The following is a 26,503-nucleotide window of genomic DNA, read 5'->3' as shown; positions in this document are numbered from 1 at the left end:
TATGAAACCTTTTTCAGCGCCGTGAATATAAAAGGAAATATATTAAATATTCCATAAACCAAACTTTTATGCAATGCATAGGGACAAAAATACATGTTATTAAAAAGTCAGTTAATGTTTTATATTTTGCAGTATCCAACAGATGATTCTAACTCTCAAATCTAAGAACTACATTCCTTTCCTACATAACACATCTGTTTTCACTTACATGTTTCCATCTACCAGTTACATATTTGTTAAGCAGAAGAGTACTGGCAGGACACAAAAAGAAAATACCTTTTTTTCCCCACTTTGAGACAGTATCAGTGTTATGTTTTGGGGCAAATTTTCCAAGCAACTATTCAATTTATTAATGTAAGTCATGTAGATAAATCCCAGAAAAATGTTTTGAAATTGCATTCCCGCACAAGCTTAAAGGAAAGGCTAATGTCATTATTCTAAATTGCAAAATTCCAATTTTCAATATGAAACTCTATGGCAAGATGAAACCAGCCAAACAGTAGCAGAATGTTTCTTGTGCAATTCTACAATACAAAAATGAGACTGAGGATTTACCATCTGGCTCATGTTGGGCATCAACTAGGATCGCAATTTAGGCATATGGATAGTTGGAGCAGCAGTTGGGGGCTTTCCCAATTCATTCCTGACTGACATTTTCCCCTTTAAACTGCTCTTCTTCTTGTACATGTAGCAGCCAAACCTGGAGATGACTGAGCAGACAGTTTCCAGGACTAAAGTCCGACTAAGATGCCTGCTTGCATCCCCATTTCACACATTCCAGCCAGAGCCTGCCCTTGGAGTCTGAGAGCATAATCTCCATAAAGTTCCCATAGCCTTACATGCAGAGACAGTTACCTTTAAAAACTGGGTTTCTTTTTTATGGGTACAATTATCTTACCACTGGTCCTCCTTTTGCATTTGTTTTTTAAAAATATGTATGCAACTATGCAACAGGTGCATCAGTATCTAGTTCTTTATAAAACGTACCAAGCAAAACAATCAGCAGCACTGATGTGATTACTACTCTCACTGAAAACTCCTTTGCCCCAACTATAAACAAGTATTTTGTCAGCATTGAGCTCTGTATAAGACAGACAACAGGGTCCATTCACAATTCTAAACATTAATACTCTCAAGAGCTATACATATTATATATTATTTAGTATTACAGTATTTGGGGTTTTGAAAAGTTCACTGCATTTTTCCTTATTTGATTCACAACCACTTCTCATAGTAAATCAAGTCTGTTCAGTGAAGAGCGCAGAATACATGCATTTTATTTGACAAGTTTTACCACACTTTTTATACAACAGCCTCATGCCACATTTATTGCTTTATTTTTTAATAGCTTTGGCTGAAAGCCAGTACAGGGTGCAATGAAATGCTACTTTCTGCATCATAGTCACATTATAAAATTGGACATATACAAGGAGATAACGTGATTTAGAAAATACAGTCTCTGGATTAGTGTCAAGGTCTGCAACATTGGTGAATAACTTAACTGCTAGAGAAGGGATCATCAGAATAACAAGCCATATAGCCCCATCAGCTCACTCAAATAGAATCTGAATCAGCACCAAAGCAGTCAGATCAGTCCCTTCTGGCTGGGGGGAAGGAGGGGGGGAGGGGGAATTGAGGGAAAGAGAGAGAACCCCTCACAGGAGGTGCTAATTTGTCAGCATTGCTAATTAAATTATTGTGGTTGGCATTGCTGCTTCACCCTGGCCTGGCATGCAAGAGCAGCAGAACAATTCCAAAACCATTGGTTTGAGGGAGAGGCAAGAAGACCGACAAAATGGGGAATGGAGTATTACCTTCATCTTTCCTACGCTTGTGTTAGATGCCTAACAAGGATGCCTGGTGACTAGGGATTCCTGAGTGACTTTGCAATACAAATGCATCAGATGACACCTATAAGTCCCTCATGATAATTAATTAATACCAGAAATAAAAAGTGAATAAAAGCAGCACCAGAGAATTTGACAGAAAATGTCACAAAAAATCTACAAAGTGTAATCATGTCAAATGAAATTTTGCTTTTTAAAAGTCTGTTTTAATCCCTACAAATATCTGCTTTAGCAGTATGGAACCTATACCGTTAAATTTTACAGTAGAATGATTTAAGCTAATGTCCCTTCCTACAAAATTGCTTGTCAACTGGAAAAATTATTGATCAACTTGGCTTTCTTTTTAACAGACTTATCCCACTCTCTGAAGGTATCTCCAGAGTACAAGGGAAAATACACGTTTGCTCTTTAAGACAGGATGGAATGCTCTGTTTGGTGCATCTCAAGTGCCTTACACTCCAAATAAACCACACAATGTTCAAGAACACTTCAGATTACAAAATCCAGATCCAAATTTTGTATCAAGAGATTCCACACCTAAATGGTTCTGCAAACACACTCAGTGTCAGAATTCAAGTTGCCCAAGAAAGCATGTCATATGGCATTAACTCCCTTCTTTAACAGCTTGCTTTCTGCATTTTCACTGCATCACACCATAAACATATTACTGCAAATGCTTTTTGTCTTCATCAGCCTGTATAGCATGGCTAAACCTCAAATTAGGATACTGAAAGATTTGAGTCAAAATGCATCCAGCAACTAGCATGGACAGGAATTAGTCTAGAGTTCTCTGATGGTGAATAGACTCCTCCCCTCCCCCCATATAATTTATAGAATGTTGATTCTAGTATACTACTAAGGAATTATTATGTATTAATTTGGGAAGTCTATGAAGCTACAGGCACTCTGTCTCTACACTGCTTCCTCCAAAAAGCCTCAAAATGTTTGTTAGCTTATCCCAAGGACTTCCAGCCCTACTGGGGCTATAACAAAGACTCCCTATCCTCAGTCATCTTCCTCTTCCCCAACGACCTTGACTTTCTCTTACTTGCTCTCTCCTTTACAAGAGGCCTGGAAATGAGATATCCCTTCCCTGGATGGGTGACATTTGAAGAACATCTAAAAGGTGCTGGTGAATCAGCAGTTGGCCCACTTCTTTCCAGACCAATGGACTTCAGAGATTCCTGCTGAAACCAAGCAATGTGCAATATCCTATGACACCATCTGATACTCTAGTGAAAATCATACCTTACAGTTGTAGGTTTCGTATCATGTGCAGCTTGAGTACTGAACAGAATTAGAGATTATAGAGTACCCTTCACTCATATCACCTCAACTATATATCGTTGACTTTATACAACAACTGAAATTTTACAATGTCCCGCGGAACAGCAAAGGCAGCCTTATTCATCTTAAATTTTCTAGAGAGGAAAGCCTGTAGAACACATTGCAACAGCTGTGTCTAGTGCAACAGGAATTCTTGAACAGGCATATCTATTTATTTTATTATTTATATTTTTAGACTCTGAAAAATCTTATGTTAGCGCACTCATTGTGATAATGAAAACTGACAAGTATACTAAAAAAAAAAAAAAAATAAAAAAAAATGAAACTTTCATGACCTGGATAATTAAATTTGACCCCAAAGTTAGCATATAAAACATGATGTCTCAATTCTCTTCATTTTCCAATTCTAGTTAAATAGAATGGGATTGTTTCTAGCAAATGGAATACGAGTTAAGATAATACCAGAATAAAAAAATTTATATGTATATTCTGTAATTTGTAAATTTCTTTGGCTTTTTAGGACTATATGCTAGAACTTTTAGGAGAAGAAAATTTCAATTATTTGGAATAGGAAAAAGTGTTGCTTTTTATAATGAGGATTAGTACCTTCAAATCCCGTGCTCAAAAGATAAACACATCAGTCCAAAACAGAGATGTGAAAGCCATCACTTAAATATTTCCAGAGTTTTATCTTCCATTACAAGAACCATCCAGGTTAGTGACATCTGTATAATCCATCAGGAATCAGTTGCTTGAGAGAGTTTACTGATATATTGGGCTCAGGCTAAAGAATAATGGAACATATTTCCCATAGATTTTTACTTTCAACAGCAACATTTTGTTAATTGAGATCAATTGTTTGGTAAACAACTATTTTTTCTCCCACTTCATTTCAGTCACAACAAGGACTGGTCAGCTTCTGGACACTTAGTTCAAATTTGTTCAGTTTTGTAACCAAATACAGTATAAAGCATCCTCTTAAGTGGCACTAATCAGGCAAGTAACAGTAATCCTCTATTTCTTGCTTTTTTAAAATACAAACCAACACAGAATGTGGCACAATTGGCAATATCTGTCCTGGAAGAAGTCAGTGCTAGAATGCCAAGAATGGCACAGATCAAGACTGAGATACATTGGCCTAGCTGTGCAGTACATTTTTACATTTCCCTACATTGTAACAGGGGGTAACCTGTGCAATCAGTCTCAATTTAATGTGCAAGAAAACTCCCCCAGTGCAGCTTCATGGGTTTAAAGAAACAATTCCCTTGTTTGTCTCTGCTTGATCCCTTCAGAAATGTAAGCTAATTAAATACATCTATAAGGCTTTCCAAAAACAGAGCAAGTCAAACTCAGTAAACACCAGGCTCCCCTCCTTAGACCCAATTTTCACAGCTGGATAAAGCAAAAGGTCACAGAGTTTTAGATGAACAGTCAATTACAATATACCCAAACTTGAGACACATATATCGGAATGAAAGTGACACAGTTGACTTCAATAGAGCTTGCTTGCATGAGGGCTGACTTTGGCCCATAGTATCTATCCCTGCGTTTGCACTTCTGTTTCACACACCTCCTCAGCCTCTATCCTGTCACCTCAACTTTTATTTTATAATCAGATACAAATAAATACTAAATAAAAGGATATCATCATGACTCTCTCTGGAGCCTTTAACAACCAAGCTTTTTGAAAGATTCTTTACACATAATGAAACATGGTACAAATTCCAAAAGGGCAACATCTAAGGTTAATAAAGAGATACTTAGAAGGGCATGTCAGCCACAACACAATATAAACAATATGGCCGCATTTGAAAGTACTAACCATTGCACATACAAGGATTATGAGACCATTAAACAGCAAAAGATGTAAAAATACTGTTTGCCAAACAAGGGGACTGTGCTCCAGCAAGGGTCTTGTTACTAGATTGTTGCATTTTTCTTTTGAAGCTTTTTAAAAAAAATATCCCAGGAAGACAATAGAATAGTACATTAGAGCAGTGAGTCCCAAGCACTGTCATATTGTAGAGCAACTGTTAATAGTGAAAAGAAAAGGAGTACTTGTGGCACCTTAGAGACTAACCAATTTATTTGAGCATAAGTTTTCGTGAGCTACAGCTCACTTCATCGGATGCTCAAATAAATTAGTTAGTCTCTAAGGTGCCACAAGTACTCCTTTTCTTTTTGCGAATACACACTAACACGGCTGTTACTCTGAAACCTGTTAATAGTGAGGCCATCTCATGAAACACTTCCTTTTTCATCCAGCCAATCACAATCACACAGACTACCCCACCTTCCTCCCTTCCTCTAGCACATGAGAGAGCTCTCTTTCTCAGTTCCCCATCCAATCCATTTCCTTTCATATAAAATTAATTCTCCATCCTCCTTTCACTTACAATAATTTTTCCAAATGAATTTCCCCACCAACTTTGCAATCAATTCTCTTTAGCCTCAAGCAAATACAAAAATAACCCCTTCCTTCCACCCGTTTTTAAAATCAGTTCTCAGCCCTTTTCCCTGCAATTCATTACTCCTGAAGACTCTTTGGCCTCCTTCCACATGCAGCCACTTACATGACCAGTTCATGTCCAGTTTTTTTTCTAGCGCTTGGACCCCTTTATTTCCTCCTCTAACTCATTCTGGGCCCAGCTTCCCCAGCCCAGCCTTCTCCTTCCCCACTTCCCCTGTTATTCAGGACTCCCAACCCAGACTCATTTCTTCTCAGTCCCTACTACTTAAACTTTCTTATCTCTCCATCCCTCTTCATTTCTCAGTAGATGTGGTAGGAGCTTCCCTTGGCCTGATGCCAGTGGCAATGGGTTCCGCTTTATCCAGACAGTGGCTGCTCTTGGTTCTGGGAAGTGTGGAGGAGGCAGCTTCATTTACAGAGTAGTGGAAGATCTGGCTCCTGGCTTTCAGGAGTCCTGGCTGGAGTTGTACACAAGAGGCAACACTATAACATGACTGCCCAGTTTTCTGACCATCAGTGAGCCAGGCAGTGTGGGTGCCTTTTTAACAAAACAAATGAGGAGAACTAACCCCAAAGCACAAGCCTATTGAGGTGGGAAGTCATTTTAATTAAGGTAACATTTATAAATAATTTTCCTCGAGTGTCAATGTTAAACACAGAACTAAGCACTACTCCCATCATTAGCATTTGCAGTGTCGTGTTTTGTTTAAGAGATATTACATGTCACCTACAGGAGGACTTCAATCTTCCACCACATATTTGTATTTCTTAGTTCTTAGGCAGAATAGCATCCTAGCTGTTCTTCAGGTTGGAATACTTTGAAAGCTCTAACTGTGCAGAGGGAACAATAAAAGAAAAGGAGTAAAAAATACCATTTGGCAAACGAATGTATTAAGTTGCAAAGTATTCAGCTTGTGTACTTTGTAGCAGGGTGGTCTTATAAGGTTCTTCCCAGCTAAATTTTTTCTGAAAGACCTGCCATTGAGTGCAATCTGGTCCACTTAAAGGTCAAACATTTTCTCTTCAGAAGTACTGTTAGGAGCCTCAGGGATGTCATCTCTGACAAGTTTGTTTTAGTGCTATCCAGAGAGGTTAACGCCATAAGGGGCAGGGAAATCCTTTTCACCTTTCCTTCTGTTTGGTGGTGAAATTTTAACAGGAGGCTCCCAGGACCCACTCAAAAACATCAATAAGGGAAACAACCTAGAGAGAGTTACTACAGTCTGTAAAGAAAAATCTCTGCAAATAATAACTTTTTTTTTAAAGTGACACTGGGAGGAACATTACAACACATATTGTTAGCAATAAAATGTAATCCACTAAAAGTGAACATCAGCAAACAACAATGCATGCACTGGTTCAAAATACTACATGTTCAAAACCATGCCTGTCTTCATCCTAAAAAAAGAAGTGGCTGATTTTTCACATGAAGTTTCTTCAGAAAGAGGAGGTTTATTTTACAAAATGTTACTGACTTGGAGTCAAAAGTGTTCCAGGGTTTAAGAAATATTGTGAATGTTTTCAGTGCTCCCTCTCTGTAAGTCTGGAAAATGCCAATAATTCTGCACCTAACAGGTTGACGCTAAAAGGTCCACTGAGAACACTCTTGAAATGAGACGCACCCAAATTTTATAACCAACGAGGGACTAATTGTGTTCTCCAGTTTCCTAACTAGTTTGATCTCTGAACTCCAAATCATTCTTTCTTCTGGTGCGGGTGCAAAGTAAGATTACTGCTTCCCTGAAAAGCACTACTATAAAATATTAGAGCAAATTGTGAATGCCTAGCATTTCCACTACGAGCAAATTTTGAAAGGAAGTTTTTACTTTTTACCTCCTAAAATAATTCAGTTATTATAGGTCAGCCCATGTCATAAGACATTTGTAAAACAGGGTATCTTCTCAAAGGAGAAATTTATGACAGACTTCAGTGGATCTGGGAACTAAAGTACAATAAAAAGGTAACGAGAGAGCTTAATCCCAAGTAGCTCCACTAACTTCCTAAAAACTTCATGGTGTTAGTACATTTGTTGGACAATACCTGTATGCATACAGATCCCAGAGCATCCCTGGTGATAAGTACTACTAATGAAGCAAGTCACTTATAGTCTATTTGTTCTATCCCGTTCACTGTCCTGCTGAAAACAGACTAAGCAAGTAGCTAAGGATTACTTCACTTCCCGAGTACTGACAGTTTATTCAGACTGTATTTTCTTCAGGGCAGGAACACGTCTTTATACCCGTTTGCAAAAGGTCCCCGCTCATTATTGGTGCTGTACAAATATTACTAATACTGACAATGCAAAGGCTTTAGATATCCCACATCCTCTCCAAAAAAGTGAGAATATTTAATTGGTTATAATGAAAGTCTGGCCTGACACGAATCTTGAATAAAAAATTAAGTAACGTGTGGCAAGGTTACTTATATTCTTTGTAAACGAGGAGTCCTAACTCTAAATAGCTTAAAGTGGTTTGGATGAACCCATTCATTATGTTCACACAAGACTTTTTATACACAGTCTAGTGAATAGCAGGAGCACCACTGACTCACTGTCTTCCTGGCTTCATTGCTACTAAACTTCGGCAAAATGCCATTAATGACTCAGACATTTATTTATTTATTTGTCCTTTATTTTTAGACTAATGGGAACTTTATGAATTCCTTCCCTGCCTTCTAAGAGCAAATACCACTTAGCTTTGATCCTGAAAAACAGTGTTTTAGAATAAAAGCTCAGGTAATTTAATCTATTTCTGATTATATAATAGGTTGGTTTTTTTTGCTTTTTACTGATATATTTACACATTGGGTTTCATACAGAAAGTGATTAAAACTATTACAATGTTTTCTAGCATGCATTTATTTGCTGAGAATATTTAAAGAAACCTCAAGCACAGAAATTAAAATAGATGTGAGTCATTTTCATTTATAGTCCAGATAGTCTAAAATATACATCCACCCCAATATTAAATATCTTCAAGGATATTAAATACCTTCACTCTCTTTTAAATGGCAAACTATTTAGGAAAAAATATGATTTGCATATGTGAGATTACAAATTACAATATTTGGAATTGTGAAGAGCTTTTGGATATCTTGAGATCTGAAAATCCCTCTCTACCTACTATGTACTCTTGTGCTTTTTCACAATAGTCATTTGGGTCACAATATTTGCAGTTAGCTCAAAATACGTAAGGGAAAATATTCATATAATGCTACAAAATCTTTTAGTATTGAGAAGCTCCACATAAACCACTGTGCTTTCAGATGAGACTATTTCTCTTGACATTGTCATGTTTTATATATGCTTGTGAAGACAATGGAGATATTTATATTCATTAGGTTTCATGTCATTAATGGAGATTTGATTTTCATCTTTATCTTAACAGTTTATTTCCCTGAAGGGGACATCAGGCATATAATTTGTTTTTAATGTGCTTATTTACTATTCTAAACACTATCACTTAAACCTTTAGCATTTTATTCTAAAATTGTATTGTGAACATTTTCCAATATATCCCAATGGATGTCCAGATATTATTCATTTATGTTTTTACTTTTACTTTCACTTTGTTTTTGGGGGGGATGGTGGGGGGACAACAGAAAAGAGAGATGAGACAAAAGCTTAGCAGGAGGCCTGGTCTGGCACAAATACACTCAGTAGGGCATGTAAAGAACTAACACTGCAGGCTTCTCAAGCATTTCCACATGCATTCTCAAGAGGATTATTTTTCCCTTGTGAAACAGAAGTCTAAAGGGACTTCCTGCCCTAAGCATCAACAGCAATAAACCAGTTTTAAATTGACAACACTGCAAACAATTTTAAACTGACTTTCTTCCAGCCTGAAATCATGTGCTTATTTTATAGTCTATTCATTTTTCTTCAAGTTGCAGAACACTAAATTCCTGATTCCGTTTTGGCTTTTAGTAAAATGGAATAAGATTTATTTTATTTTTCTAATACTGTTGCAACAAAAACCTCATGTTACATACTTTTAATTGGGAATTTTTATACAAAGAGAACATGATCACAAATAGGCAAATGAAGCTAGCTTTTTTCTTTTTAAACATGAAGATAATACTTTAAAATTTGTTTCCTTAGGTCCAGTAATATAAATGGAACATGAAAGTGCTAGCAATATTTTCAATTTATGCTTCCATTTTAGTTAATAGCTAACATTGTCAAAAAGTGAAAACAAATATGGAGATAAAGAAAACTAGAACGTTTGCAAAATAGAAATCTTAACAGTGTTTAGCCTTCATATTACTGAGAAGTTACAGCCATGCAGAGACAAATGTGAGCAAATTAATGCAGAGTATGGTGAGAACAATTAATATCTTTTTTCATTCTTTCTATATTACAGTATACATGATAGCTAAATCTGAGTTCAGGAACCCCACTGTCAAAGACTGGCTTAAGATTTCTCAAATTTGATATTTCTGGAAAAAATATTAATGTTTCTGTACCTGTAAGAATGATGGAAGACTTGTATGCTCGTATGTTTAACCAAACTATACTTTTTCCTTCGTATAAAGCCTGAAATATATTTTACTGTTATACATGTTCATTGACATACAGGAAAACAACTTCACCTTAAGCAACACTTAGTGTAGCTTTTAATTTTGAATAAAAACATAAAATGTAATATTTAATCTCTTAGCTTTAAATTAAAAAAACATAGTCATTTAAATGACATAGATTTCAGAGACTTGTATTTTAAGTCTATATACACTATGATCTCCAGCCTGAGCAAGAATGCATCTGTGGGTTAGCACTCCCAGGAGTTCCACCAGGGCCACCTGAACTAATTCCCACTGCCACATCTGTACATTTGGGGGAAGTGCTTTAAAAGGTGCTCCAGGTTGTGGGACAGATGCTACCTCATGTGACTCAGTCAGCCAGTGAGAAACTGAATGGGGCCATACAGCAGACACTCTGAAACAGGCAAGAAAGTGAGACCAAGGCCCTAATTGTGCTAGAGGTATAGTTTATTTTTTGTAAGTGACTACAGTGACTCTTTCAATCTCTCTCATTTTGTCCAATAAAATCTAGAGAATTAGAAACAGGAAACTTAGACAACGTAATGAATGCAGTATAGAGAAACAAAGCAATTATACATATTTTCCTAACTAAATATCATGCAGACCTTGTTTTATTTTAGTTTTTTCACCTCAGATTTTTTCTAAATCAATTTAGGAGATTAATTGCACGAAATAATTGCTATGTTCCATAATGTATGCAGTGTTGTTGTAGCCATGTTGGTCTCAGGACATTATTGAGACAAGGTGGTTGAGGGAATATCTTTTACTTGACCAACTTCTGTTGGTGAAAGAGACACCAACCTTACCTCCATGGATGTCACCTACCTATACACCAACATCACTCAATGATGGCATCGCTGTCTGCCTCAAATATTTACCAGATATCTCAAACCCTGAGATATCTACCTCAATCAAATGGTCAAACTCATCCATTTCATCCTCACACATAACAATTTTACATTCAAGAACAAAACACTTTGGACAAAGTATGAGGACAGCCATGAATAGTAGGATGGTTACCCAGTATGCCAACCTCTTCATGGGCCACCTTGAAGAAGAATTTCTGGTTGAATGCAGCATGAAACCAATGATATACTTGAGCTACATTGATGATATTTCATCCTCTTGAGGGATAACCTAAACTCCCTCACAGGATTTACACCACAACTTCAATAACCCTACCACCCATCCATCAAACTCTCTGTAGAACACGCCCATACTAACATCCACTTCTTGGGCACCACAATCAGCTTCAACAATGGAACCCTAGAGACAACTATATACAAGAAACCCATGGATCTATCTTCACAGATCCACTGACCATGCCAAACACCAAGAAATCTGTTATCTACAGCCAGGAACTCAGGTACGACAGGAAGTCCAAGATATATTCCTTAACACACTTACCACCACTTTCATGAAATAAGGACACTGCAGAGAAACAGATTGCATTATGAAACAGGCCATCCCAAATACCCTAGAAGAACCTGCTTCAATACAAAAATAAAGCCCCCTCTGAGCACACACCTCTAGTTGTCACCTACCAGCCCACATTGGGATATCCATACACATGGGGAACACATCCTGAAAGAAATTGTTCCTGAACACCATCTTCTGGCCTTCACACACACCAACCTCCTCATCAGAAGTATGCTCCCCACAGATCAGGACACACAAACTCAAAGCAGTACTGACCCTACCATAAAATATGCAAATCCTGTACACATATTTCCACTGCTACTATGATCAACACTCCCCACAACACACCTTTTACAGTCCATGCGTCCTACACATGCCTATCACAACATGTGCTGTACCTCATCCAGTGCACTAAATGCCCCAACAACAACTATGTGGATGAAACCAGACAATCACTAAGCTCTTGAATGAACTCACACAGAAAAACAATAAATGACAAAAACAAATATACCTGTGGGTGAACACTTTTCACAAAGCAATCATTCTATATCTGACCTCTCAATCCTCGTTCTCAAAGGAAACCTGCACAACACCCTCAAAAGACAAGCCTTGAGCTTTAATTCATAACTTTGCTAGATTCTATACCTTTAGGTCTTCTTACAACAGTCTATAACCCACTTAATTCACCCCCAGCTTTTCCCCCCTCTTCCCCATCTATGACTAGAGAGCTGTTAATGGGCCACTTTACCATGAATGGTCCCTTGAAATATGTTCAACTGTTTGTATTTAGCTGTGACACTCTGAGTATGTTTCGCAGACCTGAAGAAGAGCTCTTTGTAAGTTTGAATATTAACTCACTCGTGTTCCATAATGCCAAATAATGTTTAGTATTTTACAAAAGTTTAAAATACATAATTTGCAGAGCACACTGCTGAACATAATCAAAGTCTGAGGACAACTACGACCAAGCCTACACTACAGATCTATATTGGTATAGCTACGTCACTCACGGGTATGAAAAATCCAAACCCCTGAGCAACAGTTATACCTATCTAACCCTCTATGTAGACAGCACTATGTTGATGGGAGAGTTCTTTGGGAAGGTGGATTAACTATGCCAAGGGGAGACACTCTCCTGTTGGCAGAATAGTGTCTTCACTAACATGCGATAGCTGCGCTACTGTAGCACTATATGCAAAGACAACCACTATAGCTATTTCTGGGGGAAGGGATTAATAGGAATGCTGAAAAACAGGATTAACATAAAAAGAGGGTCAGAAATGGCCTTCTCAAACTCTTGCCTCCTCTGCTGAAAATATGGAGGTTTGCTATGTCTCCTACTTTCATGTCTCACCATATTTCTCAGTGTTTGTCAGAGAAAAGAACAAGAGGGGAGAGAGCAGGGCTTTAAACAAACTATAAGAAAATGATCAACTGACATTGCAGGTCTCTTGACCACAGAGATAGGATGACTTTGTGAGGACACCTCCTCTTACTGCTACCCTCACAATGTACCGCTAAGTGTTAAGCCAAGTCTACACTTAAAATTTTTGCTGGTATAGTAGTTAGAGGAGGGTTTAAAAACAAAAAACAAAAAAAAAAACTATTTCTTTAATGGCAGAGGCCCTATACTAGATGCAGTTATACTACCCAAAAAGTGTTTTTGATGGTATAGTTTATTTCATTTGGGGATCCAGGATAAGCTATATTAAGAGAGTTTGCCGGTATAGCTATCCTGGCAAACCTACTGTACTACAGACTATTCCTAAATCCATTCTGTTAGGTGTCCAATTGTCACCTTATGGGAATGAAACTGTTTCTAGTTTCTCAGAAAACCTCTGCTATGCTCAAAAAATTCTCCTCTCTAGATCCCTCCAACAAACTGAGGTAAGCGGCTTAGGAGCCTTTTCTTGTTTTTTCCCCCTCACATCTCTCTTCTCTGAGTTTACTCCTCAGATACTTCTTCACAAGTGAGTGGGCAGTTCAGGCTTTCCTCCTCTGCCATCTAATCAAAGTACCAAGCTTAATGAATTCTTCTGCTCTATTTTTCTCTTAGGAGGGTGGGTACAGTACATTTCTCCTCTCTTTAGCAATGGATTGTCCATTTTCCTCTGTCTGTTGGGTGTGCACTTTCCCAGAGAGCTGAAATCTCTCAGTGACCTACTTGCTATAGCTTTCTCTTCTTAACTGCATCTCCTTTATTGCAGAACCTGGGAGATCTCTTCGGGAGCCTGAATGGTTGTTTTAGTGCTGATGACCCAACCTCAGATAGCCTTATATTCTATTGATGGCTAAGGCTATGTCTACACTACGGACCTTACAGCAGTAGAGCTATACCGCTACAGCTGTACTGCTGTAAGGTCTCACCGGTAGCCACTCTTTGCTGGCAGGAGACAGCTCTCCTGCCAGCATAATTAAACCACCCCAATCAGCAGCATTAGCTATGTCGGCAGGAGAGCCTCTCCACACCAGCACTTTTGTCGGTGAAACTTTTTTCACACCTCTGACGGACAAAAGTGGTAGCGTAGACAAAGTCTATATTGAGGATTTCACGGAAATTGTGTACCATTTCACAAATAGAAATGCAGATCCCACAAGGTTAACAATGGTAGAGGCACTAGTGTAGTTCAGCTGGAGGCATTTTTACCATTGTTGCTAGTACCAGAGGAGTTGTGCCAGTGCTAAAGTATCTGTGAGAGATTTCCCTGAAATCCTCAGTGTAGTCCGAGATTATAATCACACTGCATGCACAGTAGTATCAGAATGCTATAAGGGAATAAGCAAGCAGTTACTAGTAATTGCTGTGAGTTCTCTTCTCTCCTCCCATCTCATCCTGCTGAGAGGTAATTTGTATTAGATTTATGTTTTCTGGACTGAAAACTAAATAAAAGATCATGCTCATTTCAATAGCAGATATCAGTTACTTCAACCAATTTGTTAGCATCATGCTTTAATCATAGTTACCAGAATAACTTATTTCCACCTACTATTATTTTCACTCCCTCCTTAGAGATGCTAACATCTTAAAATTAGATGTTAAAATACAGATGTTGTTAACTGTGTTATAAATTAGATTAATACTCATAATTAATAATGTTATATTAATAAAAATGAGTTTAATTTAAATTCACTAATTATATTCTGATGATACTTTACATCCACCCACAATAAATGAGCTAATCTGTTTCCCTTTTGTTTTAGTTTTTAGTTAATTTCATCGTCAAGTCCTTTTACTATGGCAAGGCTTCATTAGTTGGGTTACAAGGGTGGGTTAGGGACTCATGGTTCATGGCACATATCTGTCATTGTCTGGGGCATAAATGTGGCTGTTAGCAGGATGAGCCTACTTTGATTAAAATGTTTGATTGTTCACTCCACCCAGGGATCTTTGAGACTGAGATCTGCATCATGTACTATATGCTTATTCGTGCCATTCATGCGGGTTGACATTTGGCAAAGTAGGGATTTTAATGTGTGTATTAATAAAAGAATTATTGCTGCCAAGAACACGAATGTTTAGTTTGTTTAGATAAACCATTTAACATTCAAGACGACAAAACCAAAATCTCATTTATAATTTTAAATGGATAAAGTACAAAATAAAATGTCTCCAGAAAAGCACAAATCATTTGTTAGTCTATTAGCAAAGTTGTTCTGTAAGATGAACACAAACTAAACAATATGGATCACAAAGATTCTTCATTTAACTAAGAATTGGCAAGTCAATTCTTTCTGCAAGTGATTAATAATATACTCAAACCAACAGCTGAAAGATAATTTTCTATTAACAGACACATGCTTTATATGTGTGTCTAAAAATGTTTTATCATCGTTATACTATGAAATAAACTAATTTTTAAAGTATTTTTTTTAACTCCTTCTAAAAGCTTTGGGATCAAAACCTGTGTTAAAAGGGTTACTTTTCTGTGAATTCACTCAGGGTTACTTTCTTTAATTAGGTGTCATTAACATGTATTAAACATATGGTTTTTACACAAAAATTTCATCCAGTACCAACTTCCATGACAAAAAAACCTTGGAGAATATCACTGCATGGTGCAGTTAGAATATTGTCATATTGTGCCTTCTTTCAAATTCTATCAGAAATCTACCTCCTTTCCCCGATCCTTCAAAACAGAACCTTTGAAGTCTGTTTATTATGTGGTTCTGTGAGCTGTGCTTCTTTTTAAGGCTGAATTGAATTTTGCATTTAAAAACAGGAATGTAACCACTTTACTATGCAGGACAAATACTGTGTATTCTCTCCAAAATTACAGCACTTTCGAGTACACAGATTTTCTGGGAATTTACAGGTAAATCAGTTTCTGAATTAAAACAAATATAAAAAAACAGGTAATTTAAAAAATTTTGCAGCTGGAGTTTGAACATTTCCCCCCCAAAAATCTTAATGTAATAACGAAGATGCAGAATTCCCATAAAGTTAAAACTCACTAAAGTCTCATGTATTGACTATGGTTAGAGACTTTTTCTCTTCAAGCAGCAGTAAAAAGAGAAAAGGGGGTTTGTGCGCTATATTTAACCCCATAAAGATGTTGGGTTTTGAGAGAGATGCTCTATTCTAATTCCAAAGCACTGGGAAAACACCTGGCCCTTCAGCAAACAGGGGTTTCTTTCTTTTATTCTTAATTCTTCTGAAAGGCCTCGATGCTTTATAAGCCTGTAGACCTTCAGAAATTCTGAAATGTAATTCGGAGATGCCAGCTTCCTTTTCTTTCTTTAACAGGTTTCATCATAGAGACCAAAACCTCTCAGATCCTCAAACAGAAAGTTTTTATTTATTTTACTCATATAAGCTCTAAAATCCTGAGATTTTGAAAGAATACCTTTTTTTAAAAAAAACTCCCATAGTACTGAAATCCATAAAATGATTTTAAAGAGTCCATTTTGATCCTTCATCTCAGACTCTATGGATTTGGTTTTGTGAATGGTTTTGAATAAAACAAGATATAGGCACAGCCTGGCAGCTTCAGACTAAAGAATGAACCTTTCAAAATGTGTTGGATTATAAAAGGAATCTCATTGATTCCTTAGGGTGACAAATATAGTTGTAATATAGCAGCTCACCGCTGCTGTTCTGAGCATTTGAGGGGGGAAGGATAGCTTAGTGGTTTGAGCATTGGCCTGCTAAACGCAGGGTTGTGAGTTCAATCCTTGAGGGGGCCATTTAGGGATCTGGGGCAAAAACTGGGGATTTGTCCTGCTTTGAGCAGGGGGTTGGACTAGATGACCTCCTGAGGTCTCTTCCAATCCTGATATTCTATGATTCTATTTCTACACCTGCCCAGAATAGTTCTACGTAATAGTGATTAACTCTGGTGGCCACAAGATCTTTAACTCGGCACGCACTCCTGCTGTTGCTCCTTCTGGTGGAGCTAATCTGCATGTTGACTGTATTCTTAAACAAAAATGTAAAGAAAGCAATTATCTTTCTTTTCCTCTTGTAGCTTGAGAATTATATCCAAGACAATATGAAGAAAGAAATGGTAGAGATCCAGCAAAATGCAGTGCAGAATCAGACTGCAGTAATGATTGAAATAGGCACAAACCTACTGAATCAAACAGCTGAACAGACCCGCAAGTTGACAGATGTTGAAGCTCAAGTAAGTAATACATTTCAGATTTTCATTGACTTTAGTGGTCTTTGGAGCAACCCATACAAGGGATTGTCATAACAGGGAAATTTTAAAATGTTAGTTGCATATTTCTTTAATAAATAATACATTTAAAACCTCCAAGATCTGCCCCAGCCTAAATTGAATAATCATATGATCTGCTGTAACCCATACTACTTCCCCTTCCTGATTATTCACGTCCAATTTGTCAAGTCACAGCTAACCTGGAGTTTTATTTTCTTTGGGACAGGGACTATGCTTCTGATCTGCTAAATGACTTTCTAGGCTTCAGAGTACTGTAAAAATAAAAATTATTCTTATTTCTGCTCTTTATTTTATTTTTTCCTAATCAATAAGTGTCCTCCATGATAGCTTATTCTCTCCTTGTGAACACTGTTATGATATCATAATGAATCTAGGATAATCAGAGTCATTTCCACCATAAGACACTAATGTCATAAGTACATTTTTATGATTTCACTGTGGGATGAACCACAAGAAGATTAAATTCATGGAAGAAAGGCTGAGGAATTAGAGGAAGCTACTAGAAAAAGTAAAGGGCAATTTTTTTTCTAGTTGACTTCAGTGTGAAGTCCCAATTCAAGTGTGGGTCTTTAAAAGAAACTGAGAAGTTCCCATACTAAAAGTGGAAAAACTTTACAGAGTTCCAGCACTGGTTTAAGGCTCAAGACAATTGCATCCACAAGTATGGTCACTACTGAATAACCACATACCTTCTTTTATCTTATTGCTGTAGTTAAAAAAACAAACAAAAAAAACAATTTAACAATTATTACCACACAATAAGTGACACACAGTTTTCAAAATGAATGAATTTAAAGGTGTATCATTAATTATTGCTCTAATTGAAAAGTCTGCTAGCAGACAAATCATCAAAAACTGATTTTTTCTAAATGCCTCAGCAAACAAACAGTTCTAAATTGCAGAGTAAGGGTATGTCTACACTATGAAATTAGGTCAATTTTATAGAAGTCGATCTTTAGAAAGCGATTTTAAACAGTCGATTGTGTATGTCCCCACTAAGCACATTAAGTCGTCAGAGTGCGTCCTCACTACCACGGCTAGCATTGACTCACGGAGTATTGCACTGTGGGAAGCTATCCCTCAGTTCCCGCAGTCTCCTCTGCCCATTGGAATACTGGGTTAAGCTCCCAATGCCTGATGGGGCAAAAACATTGTCGCGGGTGGTGTTGGGTACATGTCGTCAGTCTCCCCTCCCTCCATGAAAGCAATGGCAGACAATCATTTGGCACCTTTTTTCCTGGGTTACACGTGTAGACGCCATAGCACGGCAAGCATGGAGCCCGCTCAGCTCACCACTGCTGTTCTGAGCATTGTAAACACCTCGTGCACTATACTGCAGTATGTGCGGAACCTGGCTAAGAGACGGCAGCATGAGGACATGTGAGGAGGTCATGGACACAGACATTCCTGAAAGCACAGGACATGGCAATTGAGACATCATGGCTGCAGTAAGGCTGGTTGATACAGTGGAATGCCGATTCTGGGCCTGGCAAACAGGCACAGACTGGTGGGACCACATAATCTTGCGGGTATGGGATGATTCCCAGTGGCTGTGAAACTTTCGCATGCGTAAGACCACTTTCCTGGAACTCTGTGAATTGCTTTCCCTGGCCCTGAAGCACAAGAATACCAAGATGAGAGCTGCCCTGACAGTTGAGAAGCGAGTGGTGATAGCAGTGTAGAAGCTTGCAACACCTGACTGCTACTGGTCTGTCGGGAATCAATTTGGAGTGGGCAAATCTACTGTAGGGACTGCTGTGATTCAAGTAGCCAATGCAATCACTGACGTTCTGCTATCAAGGTTAGTGACTCTGGGAAATGTGCAAGTCATAGTGGATGGGTTTCCCTAACTGAGGTGGGGCAATAGACGGAACGCATATCCCTATCTTGACAACGGATCACCTTGTCAACCAGTACATAAACTACAAGGGGTACTTCTCAATGGTGCTGCAAGCACTAGTGGATCACAAGGGACTTTTTCACTGACATCAACGTGGGATGGCTGGGAAAGGTGCATGACACTCGCATCTTTAGGAACTCCGTGCTGTTTGAGCAGCTGCAAGAAGAGACTTGCTTCCCAGACCAGAAAATTATCATTGGGGATGTTGAAATGCCAATAGTTATCCTTGGAGACCCAGCCTACCCCTTGTTCCTATGGCTCATGAAGCCATACACAGGCAGGCTGGACAGTAGTAAGGAGAAGTTCAACTATAGGCTGAGCAAGTGCAGAATGATGGTAAAATGTGCCTTTGGACGTTTAAAAGCTCTCTGGTGCTGTTTGCTGACTAGGTTAGACCTCAGTGCAACCAATATTCCCATTGTTATTACTGCTCGCTGTGTGCTCCATAATATCTGTGAGAGTAAGGGGGAGATTGAGGCAAATCGCCTGGCTGCCAATTTTGAACAGCCAGACACCAGGGTGATTAGAAGAACACAGGTAGGCGCACTGCGCATCAAAGAGGCTTTGAAAACCAGTTTCATGACTGGCCAGGCTTCGGTTTGACAATTGTATGTGTGTTTCTCCTTGATGCAAACCCACCCCCTTTGTTGATTTTAATTTCATGTAAGCCACCACCCTCCCCCCTTCGATCACAGCTGGCAATGAAAATAAAGTCACTATTGTTTTGAAACCTTGCATTCTTTCTTTATTAATTAAAAAAAAGGGAGATAACTGATAAGGTAGCCCGGGTGGGGAGGGGGAGGAGGGAAGGACAAGAACACATTGCTTATTGTAGCCACATTACAAATCAAAACTGTTTGAATGACAGCCTTCTGTTGCTTGGGCCATCCTCTGGAGTGGAGTGGCTGGGTGCCCGGAGCCTCCCCGCTTTCCCTCCTCCCCCACCCGCCTGCGTTCTTGGGTGTCTGGGTGAGGAGGATATGGAACTTGGGGAGGAGGGCAGGCAGTTGTACAGTGGATGCAGTGGCGGTCTGTGCGCTTCTTGGCTTTCCTGCAGCTCCACCAGATGCCTAAGCATATCCGTTTGCTCCCCCATTAGCCTCAGCATTGCATCCTGCCTCTTCTCATCATGCTCACTTACTGCTTTCCTGGTCTCTGCCACTGAATGCCTCCATGCGTTCAGCTGTACCCTATCAGTGCGGGAGGACTGTATGAGCTTGGAAAACATGTAATTGCAAGTGCATATTTTTCGCCTTCTGATCTGTGATAACCTCAGGGACGGAGATGATAGTAGGAGCATAGAAACATTTGCAGCTGCAGGCGGATAAAAAGGGAGAGTAAAATTTAAGATGATACATTTCTGAGAATAAAAGGGAGAGTCTTTCACAGTGAATCAAGCAATTCACAGCAGATAGCACATGTGCTTTAGGTACAAGGTCTCATTTTGCCTTTTATATTGAGCACCTGCCGGTATGGTGACACATCACACACGGCTGGGCAACAGAATTCAATTTCCAGGCAGCCATGGTAAGCCAAAGGGTACACGGGTTTGGCTTCCAATGCCTTCGTAACATGTGGGAATGTTTTCAAACTGCAGCGTCCTCCTTTCCCATAGCAAACAATGCTGGTTGGGTTTGCCATTTAAAAGGAGGGGCTGTGGTTTTCAGGATGTGCAGCACACACCTGCCCCCACCCTTCTGCGTGGATATTTGGGATGATCCCTTCACCTCTCCCCCTGCCGCATGGCTATGGGATGATCCCTTTTAGCCAAGTGCAAACAGCCCAGCATGAACGAGGTCATAGAATCATAGAATATCAGGGTTGGAAGGGACCTCAGGAGGTCATCTAGTCCAACCCCCTGCTCAAAGCAGGACCAATCCCCAATTAAATCATCCCAGCCAGGGCTTTGTTAAGCCTGACCTTAAAAACTTCTAAGGAAGGAGATTCCACCACCTCCCTAGGTAACGCATTCCAGTGTTTCACCACCCTCGTAGTGAAAAAGTTTTTCCTAATATCCAACCTAAACCTCCCCGACTGCAACTTGAGACCATTACTCCTTGTCCTGTCCTCTTCCACCACTGAGAATAGTCTAGAACCATCCTCTCTGGAACCACCTCTCAGGTAGTTGAAAGCAGCTATCAAATCCCTCCTCATTCTTCTCTTCTGCAGACTAAACAATCCCAGTGCCCTCAGCCTCTCCTCATAACTCATGTGTTCCAGACCCCTAATCATTTTTGTTGCCCTTCGCTGGACTCTCTCCAATTTATCCACATCCTTCTTGTAGTGTGGGGCCCAAAACTGGACACAGTACTCCAGATGAGGCCTCACCAATGTCGAATAGAGGGGGACAATCACATCCCTCGATCTGCTTGCTATGCCCCTACTTATACATCCCAAAATGCCATTGGCCTTCTTGGCAACAAGGGCACACTGCTGACTCATATCCAGCTTCTCGTCCACTGTCACCCCTTGGTCCTTTTCCGCAGAACTGCTGCCTAGCCATTCGGTCCCTAGTCTGTAGCTGTGCATTGGGTTCTTCCGTCCTAAGTGCAGGACCCTGCACTTATCCTTGTTGAACCTCATCAGATTTCTTTTGGCCCAATCCTCCAATTTGTCTAGGTCCCTCTGTATCCTATCCCTGCCCTCCAGCGTTTCTACCACTCCTCCCAGTTTAGTATCATCCGCGAATTTGCTGAGAGTGCAATCCACACCATCCTCCAGATCATTTATGAAGATATTGAATAAAACCGGCCCCAGGACCGACCTTTGGGGCACTCCACTTGACACCGGCTGCCAACTAGACATGGAGCCATTGATCACTACCCGTTGAGCCTGACAATCTAGCCAACTTTCTACCCACCTTATAGTGCATTCATCCAGCCCATACTACTTTAACTTGCTGATAAGAATACTGTGGGAGACCGTGTCAAAAGCTTTGCTAAAGTCAAGAAACAATACATCCACTGCTTTCCCTTCATCCACAGAACCAGTAATCTCATCATAGAAGGCGATTAGATTAGTCAGGCATGACCTTCCCTTGGTGAATCCATGCTGACTGTTCCTGATCACTTTCCTCTCATGTAAGTGCTTCAGGATTGATTCTTTGAAGACCTGCTCCATGATTTTTCCGGGGACTGAGGTGAGGCTGACTGGCCTATAGTTCCCAGGATCCTCCTTCTTCCCTTTTTTAAAGATTGGCACTACATTAGCCTTTTTCCAGTCATCTGGGACTTTCCCCGTTCGCCACGAGTTTTCAAAGATAATGGCCAATGGCTCTGCAATCACAGCCGCCAATTCCTTCAGCACTCTCGGATGCAACTCGTCCGGCCCCATGGACTTGTGCACGTCCAGCTTTTCTAAATAGTCCCTAACCACCTCTTTCTCCACAGAGGGCTGGCCATCTATTCCCCATGTTGTGATGCCCAGCGCAGCAGTCTGGGAGCTGACCTTGTTCGTGAAGACAGAGGCAAAAAAAGCATTGAGTACATTAGCTTTTTCCACATCCTCTGTCACTAGGTTGCCTCCCTCATTCAGTAAGGGGCCCACACTTTCCTTGGCTTTCTTCTTGTTGCCAACATACCTGAAGAAACCCTTCTTGTTACTCTTGACATCTCTCGCTAGCTGCAGCTCCAGGTGCAATTTGGCCCACCTGATTTCATTCCTACATGCCCGAGCAATATTTTTATACTCTTCCCTGGTCATATGTCCAACCTTCCACTTCTTGTAAGCATCTTTTTTATGTTTAAGATCCGCTAGGATTTCACTGTTAAGCCAAGCTGGTCGCCTGCCATATTTACTATTCTTTCGACACATCGGGATGGTTTGTCCCTGTAACCTCCACAGGGATTCCTTGAAATACAGCCAGCTCTCCTGGACTCCTTTTACTGTTCCCTTACAAAAATTTCCCTATTTCAACCAGGTGACCATGAATGATATCACTCTCCTGAGGCTAACACAGAAAGATAAAGACTGAATCTTGCTTGAATGCCACCAAAACCCAGGACCATTCGCTGCCACACTTTGTGCTGCAATGATTCCAGACTACTTGCTACTGGCTTGGCGTGGTAAAGTGTCCTACCATGGAGGATGAAATAAGGCAGCCCTCCCCAGAAACCTTCAGCAAAGGCTTTCAGAGTACCTCCAGGAGAGCTTCCTGGAGATGTCCCTGGAGGATTCCCGCTCCATCCCCAGACACGTTAACAGAATTTTCCAGTTGTTGTACTGGCTGTGAATGCATCCCAATTCTTCAGGGCAAATCAAACATTAAACACAATTGCTTTTAAACCCTGTACTGTAGTTACAAATGTACACTCACCAGAGTTGCCTTCTCCGCCTTCAGGGTCGGGGAGCCCGCCTTGGGGAGGGTATTGGCTTCAGGGTGATGAAAAGGTCCTGGCTGCTGGGGAGAACGGATTCACCACTTGCCTGCTGTACATTCTCCTCCTACTACTCCTCCTTCTCTTCTTCATCCACAAAATCCTTCTCCCGGTTGTGTGAGACTCCCCCCTTGCAGGTGTCCACGGACAGTGGTGGGGTAGTGGTAGGGTCCCCCCCCCCAGAATGCCATGCAGCTGATCATAGAATTGGCATGTATGGGGCTCTGACCCAGAGTGACTATTTGTCTCCTTTGTCTTTTGGTAGGCTTGCCTGAGCTTCTTGACTTTCATGCAGCACTGCTGTGTCCCTGTTGTAACCTCTGTCCATCACGCCCTGTGCCATTTTGGCATATATATTAGCATTTCTTCTTTTTGATCGGAATTCAGCCTACACAGATTCTTCTCCCCATACAGCATCAGATCCAGTGTCTCCTGTTCGCTCCATGCTGGAGCTCATTTGCGATTATAGGGGGACTGCATGTTCACCTGTGCTGCTGAGTTTGCCACACCCACCAAACAGGAAATAAGTTTTTGTGGCACCTTAGAGACTAACCAATTTATTTGAGCATAAGCTTTCATGAGCTAGAGCTCACTTAGTACTCCTTTTCTTTTTGCGAATACAGACTAACACGGCTGCTACTCTGAAACCAAACAGGAAATGAAATTCAAAAGTTCCCAGGGCTTTTCCTGTGTACCTGGGCTAGTGCATCAGAGCTGAAAGTGCTGTCCAGAGGGGTCACATTAGAGCACTCTGGGATAGCTCCCGGAGCCCAATAACGTTGATTTGCATCCGCACTACCCCAAATTCGACCCAGCAAGGTCGATTTTAGTGCTACTCCCCTCGCCAGGGAGAAATACAGAAGTCGATTTTAAGAGCCCTTTAGGTTGACGGAACAGGGTTGCTTGTGTAGACGCATTCATTATAAAATCGACCTAATGCGGCTAAATTCGACCTAACCCTGTAGTGTAGACCAGAGCTAAGATATATAAGGATAAATCCTGGATTGAAGTAAAATGGCATTGTGTATTTTGTAACTTCTTTTAACACGGTAAGCAAATTCAGATATGTAAATATCTTCTACAGAAATAAAGTATTTAGCATTTATGTTATGCTTCATATGTTCAAAGTACTGTACAAATATTAACTAAGAAATATTCACAGCACATACTGCTATTTATAGATATTATCTGGTTACTTGGAAGAGGTAATTTGTCACCTACAATATATATTTGTTTGAGTCTGTATGGTAAACTGATGGCTCCATTCAGAAACAAGTTAAATACATCTTTATGGCTTTATCACTAAGAACCACCATTTTTCAAGGATCCCCATGTTTTTTCACTTGCTGAGAAAATATTTGTATTCACTCACAGTAAAGTCTTCACAGAAATTACCCAGCTAGGAAAAAGACTGTCACTACAACTTTCTTTCTCTCTCTCTGAAATTACTGTTGAGTAGGTTAAAAGCTTAATTAATAACAGATGGAGATTAACCAAACAATTGCTCTCTCAAGGACACTCATTCTTTGGCAATAATTCTCAATTACACTTAAGTGTGAAATCATGTCCTGAATGACTGTTTAACATGAAGGATGTGAGTAATCAATTCTTCCTGTCAACTAAAGCCAAATTCTGATGAACTAAAAAAAGCTATTCTAAAACAGAAAACTGACATTGTCTAGAGAACACACAAGAATGTAACGTAACAAAGCAAAACCAATCTTCCACGCCACATCACAATACTATTGTTTTTTTCAGTAGTAGATGTATTACTGAATAAAAAGGAACTTAGATAAGGAAATAATTTACTAAAACTGAAACCATGGAATGAGTCTCTTAAAAATTTGGTCACATGGTAAACAGTTCAATCCAAATTATGTTTTTCACTTCTAGACACCCGTGACTTTCTGGTCCCATTGAAGTCAAAGGCAATATTCCCAACGACTTCAGCATGGCCAGGATTTCACCCAGTCATATTAAAAGAAAATGCTTTATATATTCACATCAGAATGGGAAGAATCTTACATCGGAAATTATTCTTAAAGAGCAAATACAATAAATATTCCCGAGGGAATTCTGCGCCAAAAAATTTAAAAATCTGCACCTAAAAATTCTGCAGGGGATCTAGGTGAAGGTGGTTGGGACTCTGCGGGGGGGACTGGGTGTGGGGTCTGAGTGGTGGGGGAGTGGGGCTTGATGGGGTGGGGGTCCAAGTGCAGCTGGTTGGGGGGTGGGGCTCGTCAGAGGGGTCCAGGAGTAGGGGGTAGGGTTTGTCACGGTGAGGGTTTGATGGGCCTGTTTAACGGGGGAGCCCCAGTTGCTGCCGAGGGGATGCGGCATGCCTGGCTCCCGCTTCCCCCCGCAGTTCCCCATATCCCCTTTTCTTCTCCATCTCACTCCCATATTTCCCTCCCCCCTTCCCTATTCCACCTCCCCTTCCTTCCCCACTGTCTCTTCCCCCCACCTCGCTTCTCTCATTTCCCCACTTCTGCCACAGGCACTCACTGTTGCACAGAATAGAAAATAGGAAGGTTCCCAGCACACAGAAGGGGAGCACGATCGGCACTAGGACCCAAGAGGTGGTGTTCAGCTGTAGAGCCAGTGGAGCACAGACACAGCCTCCTTCATCGGGGCAGCTCTGCGTTTGCAGAATGAGGAGTGGCAGTGGCATGTAACCCCTGTGCCCCCCCTCATGCCTCGCTTCTGTTTGGAGGGGAGCAATCCCCCCCGAACTGTGACCAGGGTCGCCTCCCGCTCTCCCCCCATGCAAGCTGCTTTCTTCAGGGAAACACAGGAAATCTGCGAGGGGGGGGGGAAGAGGCGAGAGAGGGGCATTTTCTGAGGGCACGCAGTCATGCAGAATCCCCCCAAGAGTAAATACATTTCAAATACTGATTCTCAGCTACCTCATTAGAAAGCTAATGGACAAAGTAATTTTGAAACACAATCACAAATGTGGCTTAGAAAACCACCACTGAAACATTCCT

The 26,503-nt window shown here is 40.3% G+C and overlaps 2 protein-coding genes across 9 annotated transcripts in view; one reads left to right on the top strand and one right to left on the bottom strand.

Moving 5' to 3' along the window:
- Positions 1-26,503, bottom strand: part of MCPH1 (microcephalin 1) — a 232,029-nt gene that overhangs the window by 58,952 nt on the left and 146,574 nt on the right. The window contains exon 13 of one of the 7 annotated variants that reach the window (XM_073336224.1): positions 19,496-20,454. The exons of 5 other annotated variants lie outside the window; for them this stretch is intronic. In XM_073336224.1, the coding sequence (XP_073192325.1) occupies positions 20,334-20,454 (121 nt within the window). In that variant the 3' untranslated portion in view covers positions 19,496-20,333. Of the gene's footprint in view, positions 1-19,495; positions 20,455-26,503 lie in introns of those variants that run through there. One more of the 7 variants, XM_073336223.1, reaches the window with a different exon arrangement.
- The window catches only part of ANGPT2 (angiopoietin 2), a 71,230-nt gene that overhangs the window by 5,106 nt on the left and 39,621 nt on the right, over positions 1-26,503 (top strand). For both annotated transcript variants that reach the window (XM_073336234.1, XM_073336233.1), the window contains exon 2: positions 17,028-17,183. In XM_073336234.1, the coding sequence (XP_073192335.1) occupies positions 17,028-17,183 (156 nt within the window). The remainder of the gene's footprint in view (positions 1-17,027; positions 17,184-26,503) is intronic.

This window comes from Lepidochelys kempii, chromosome 3 (assembly GCF_965140265.1).
Source record: "Lepidochelys kempii isolate rLepKem1 chromosome 3, rLepKem1.hap2, whole genome shotgun sequence".
Taxonomy (NCBI): Eukaryota; Metazoa; Chordata; order Testudines; family Cheloniidae; genus Lepidochelys; species Lepidochelys kempii.
Note: the sequence above shows the minus strand (reverse complement) of the source record. Positions and strands in the feature narration are given on the sequence as shown.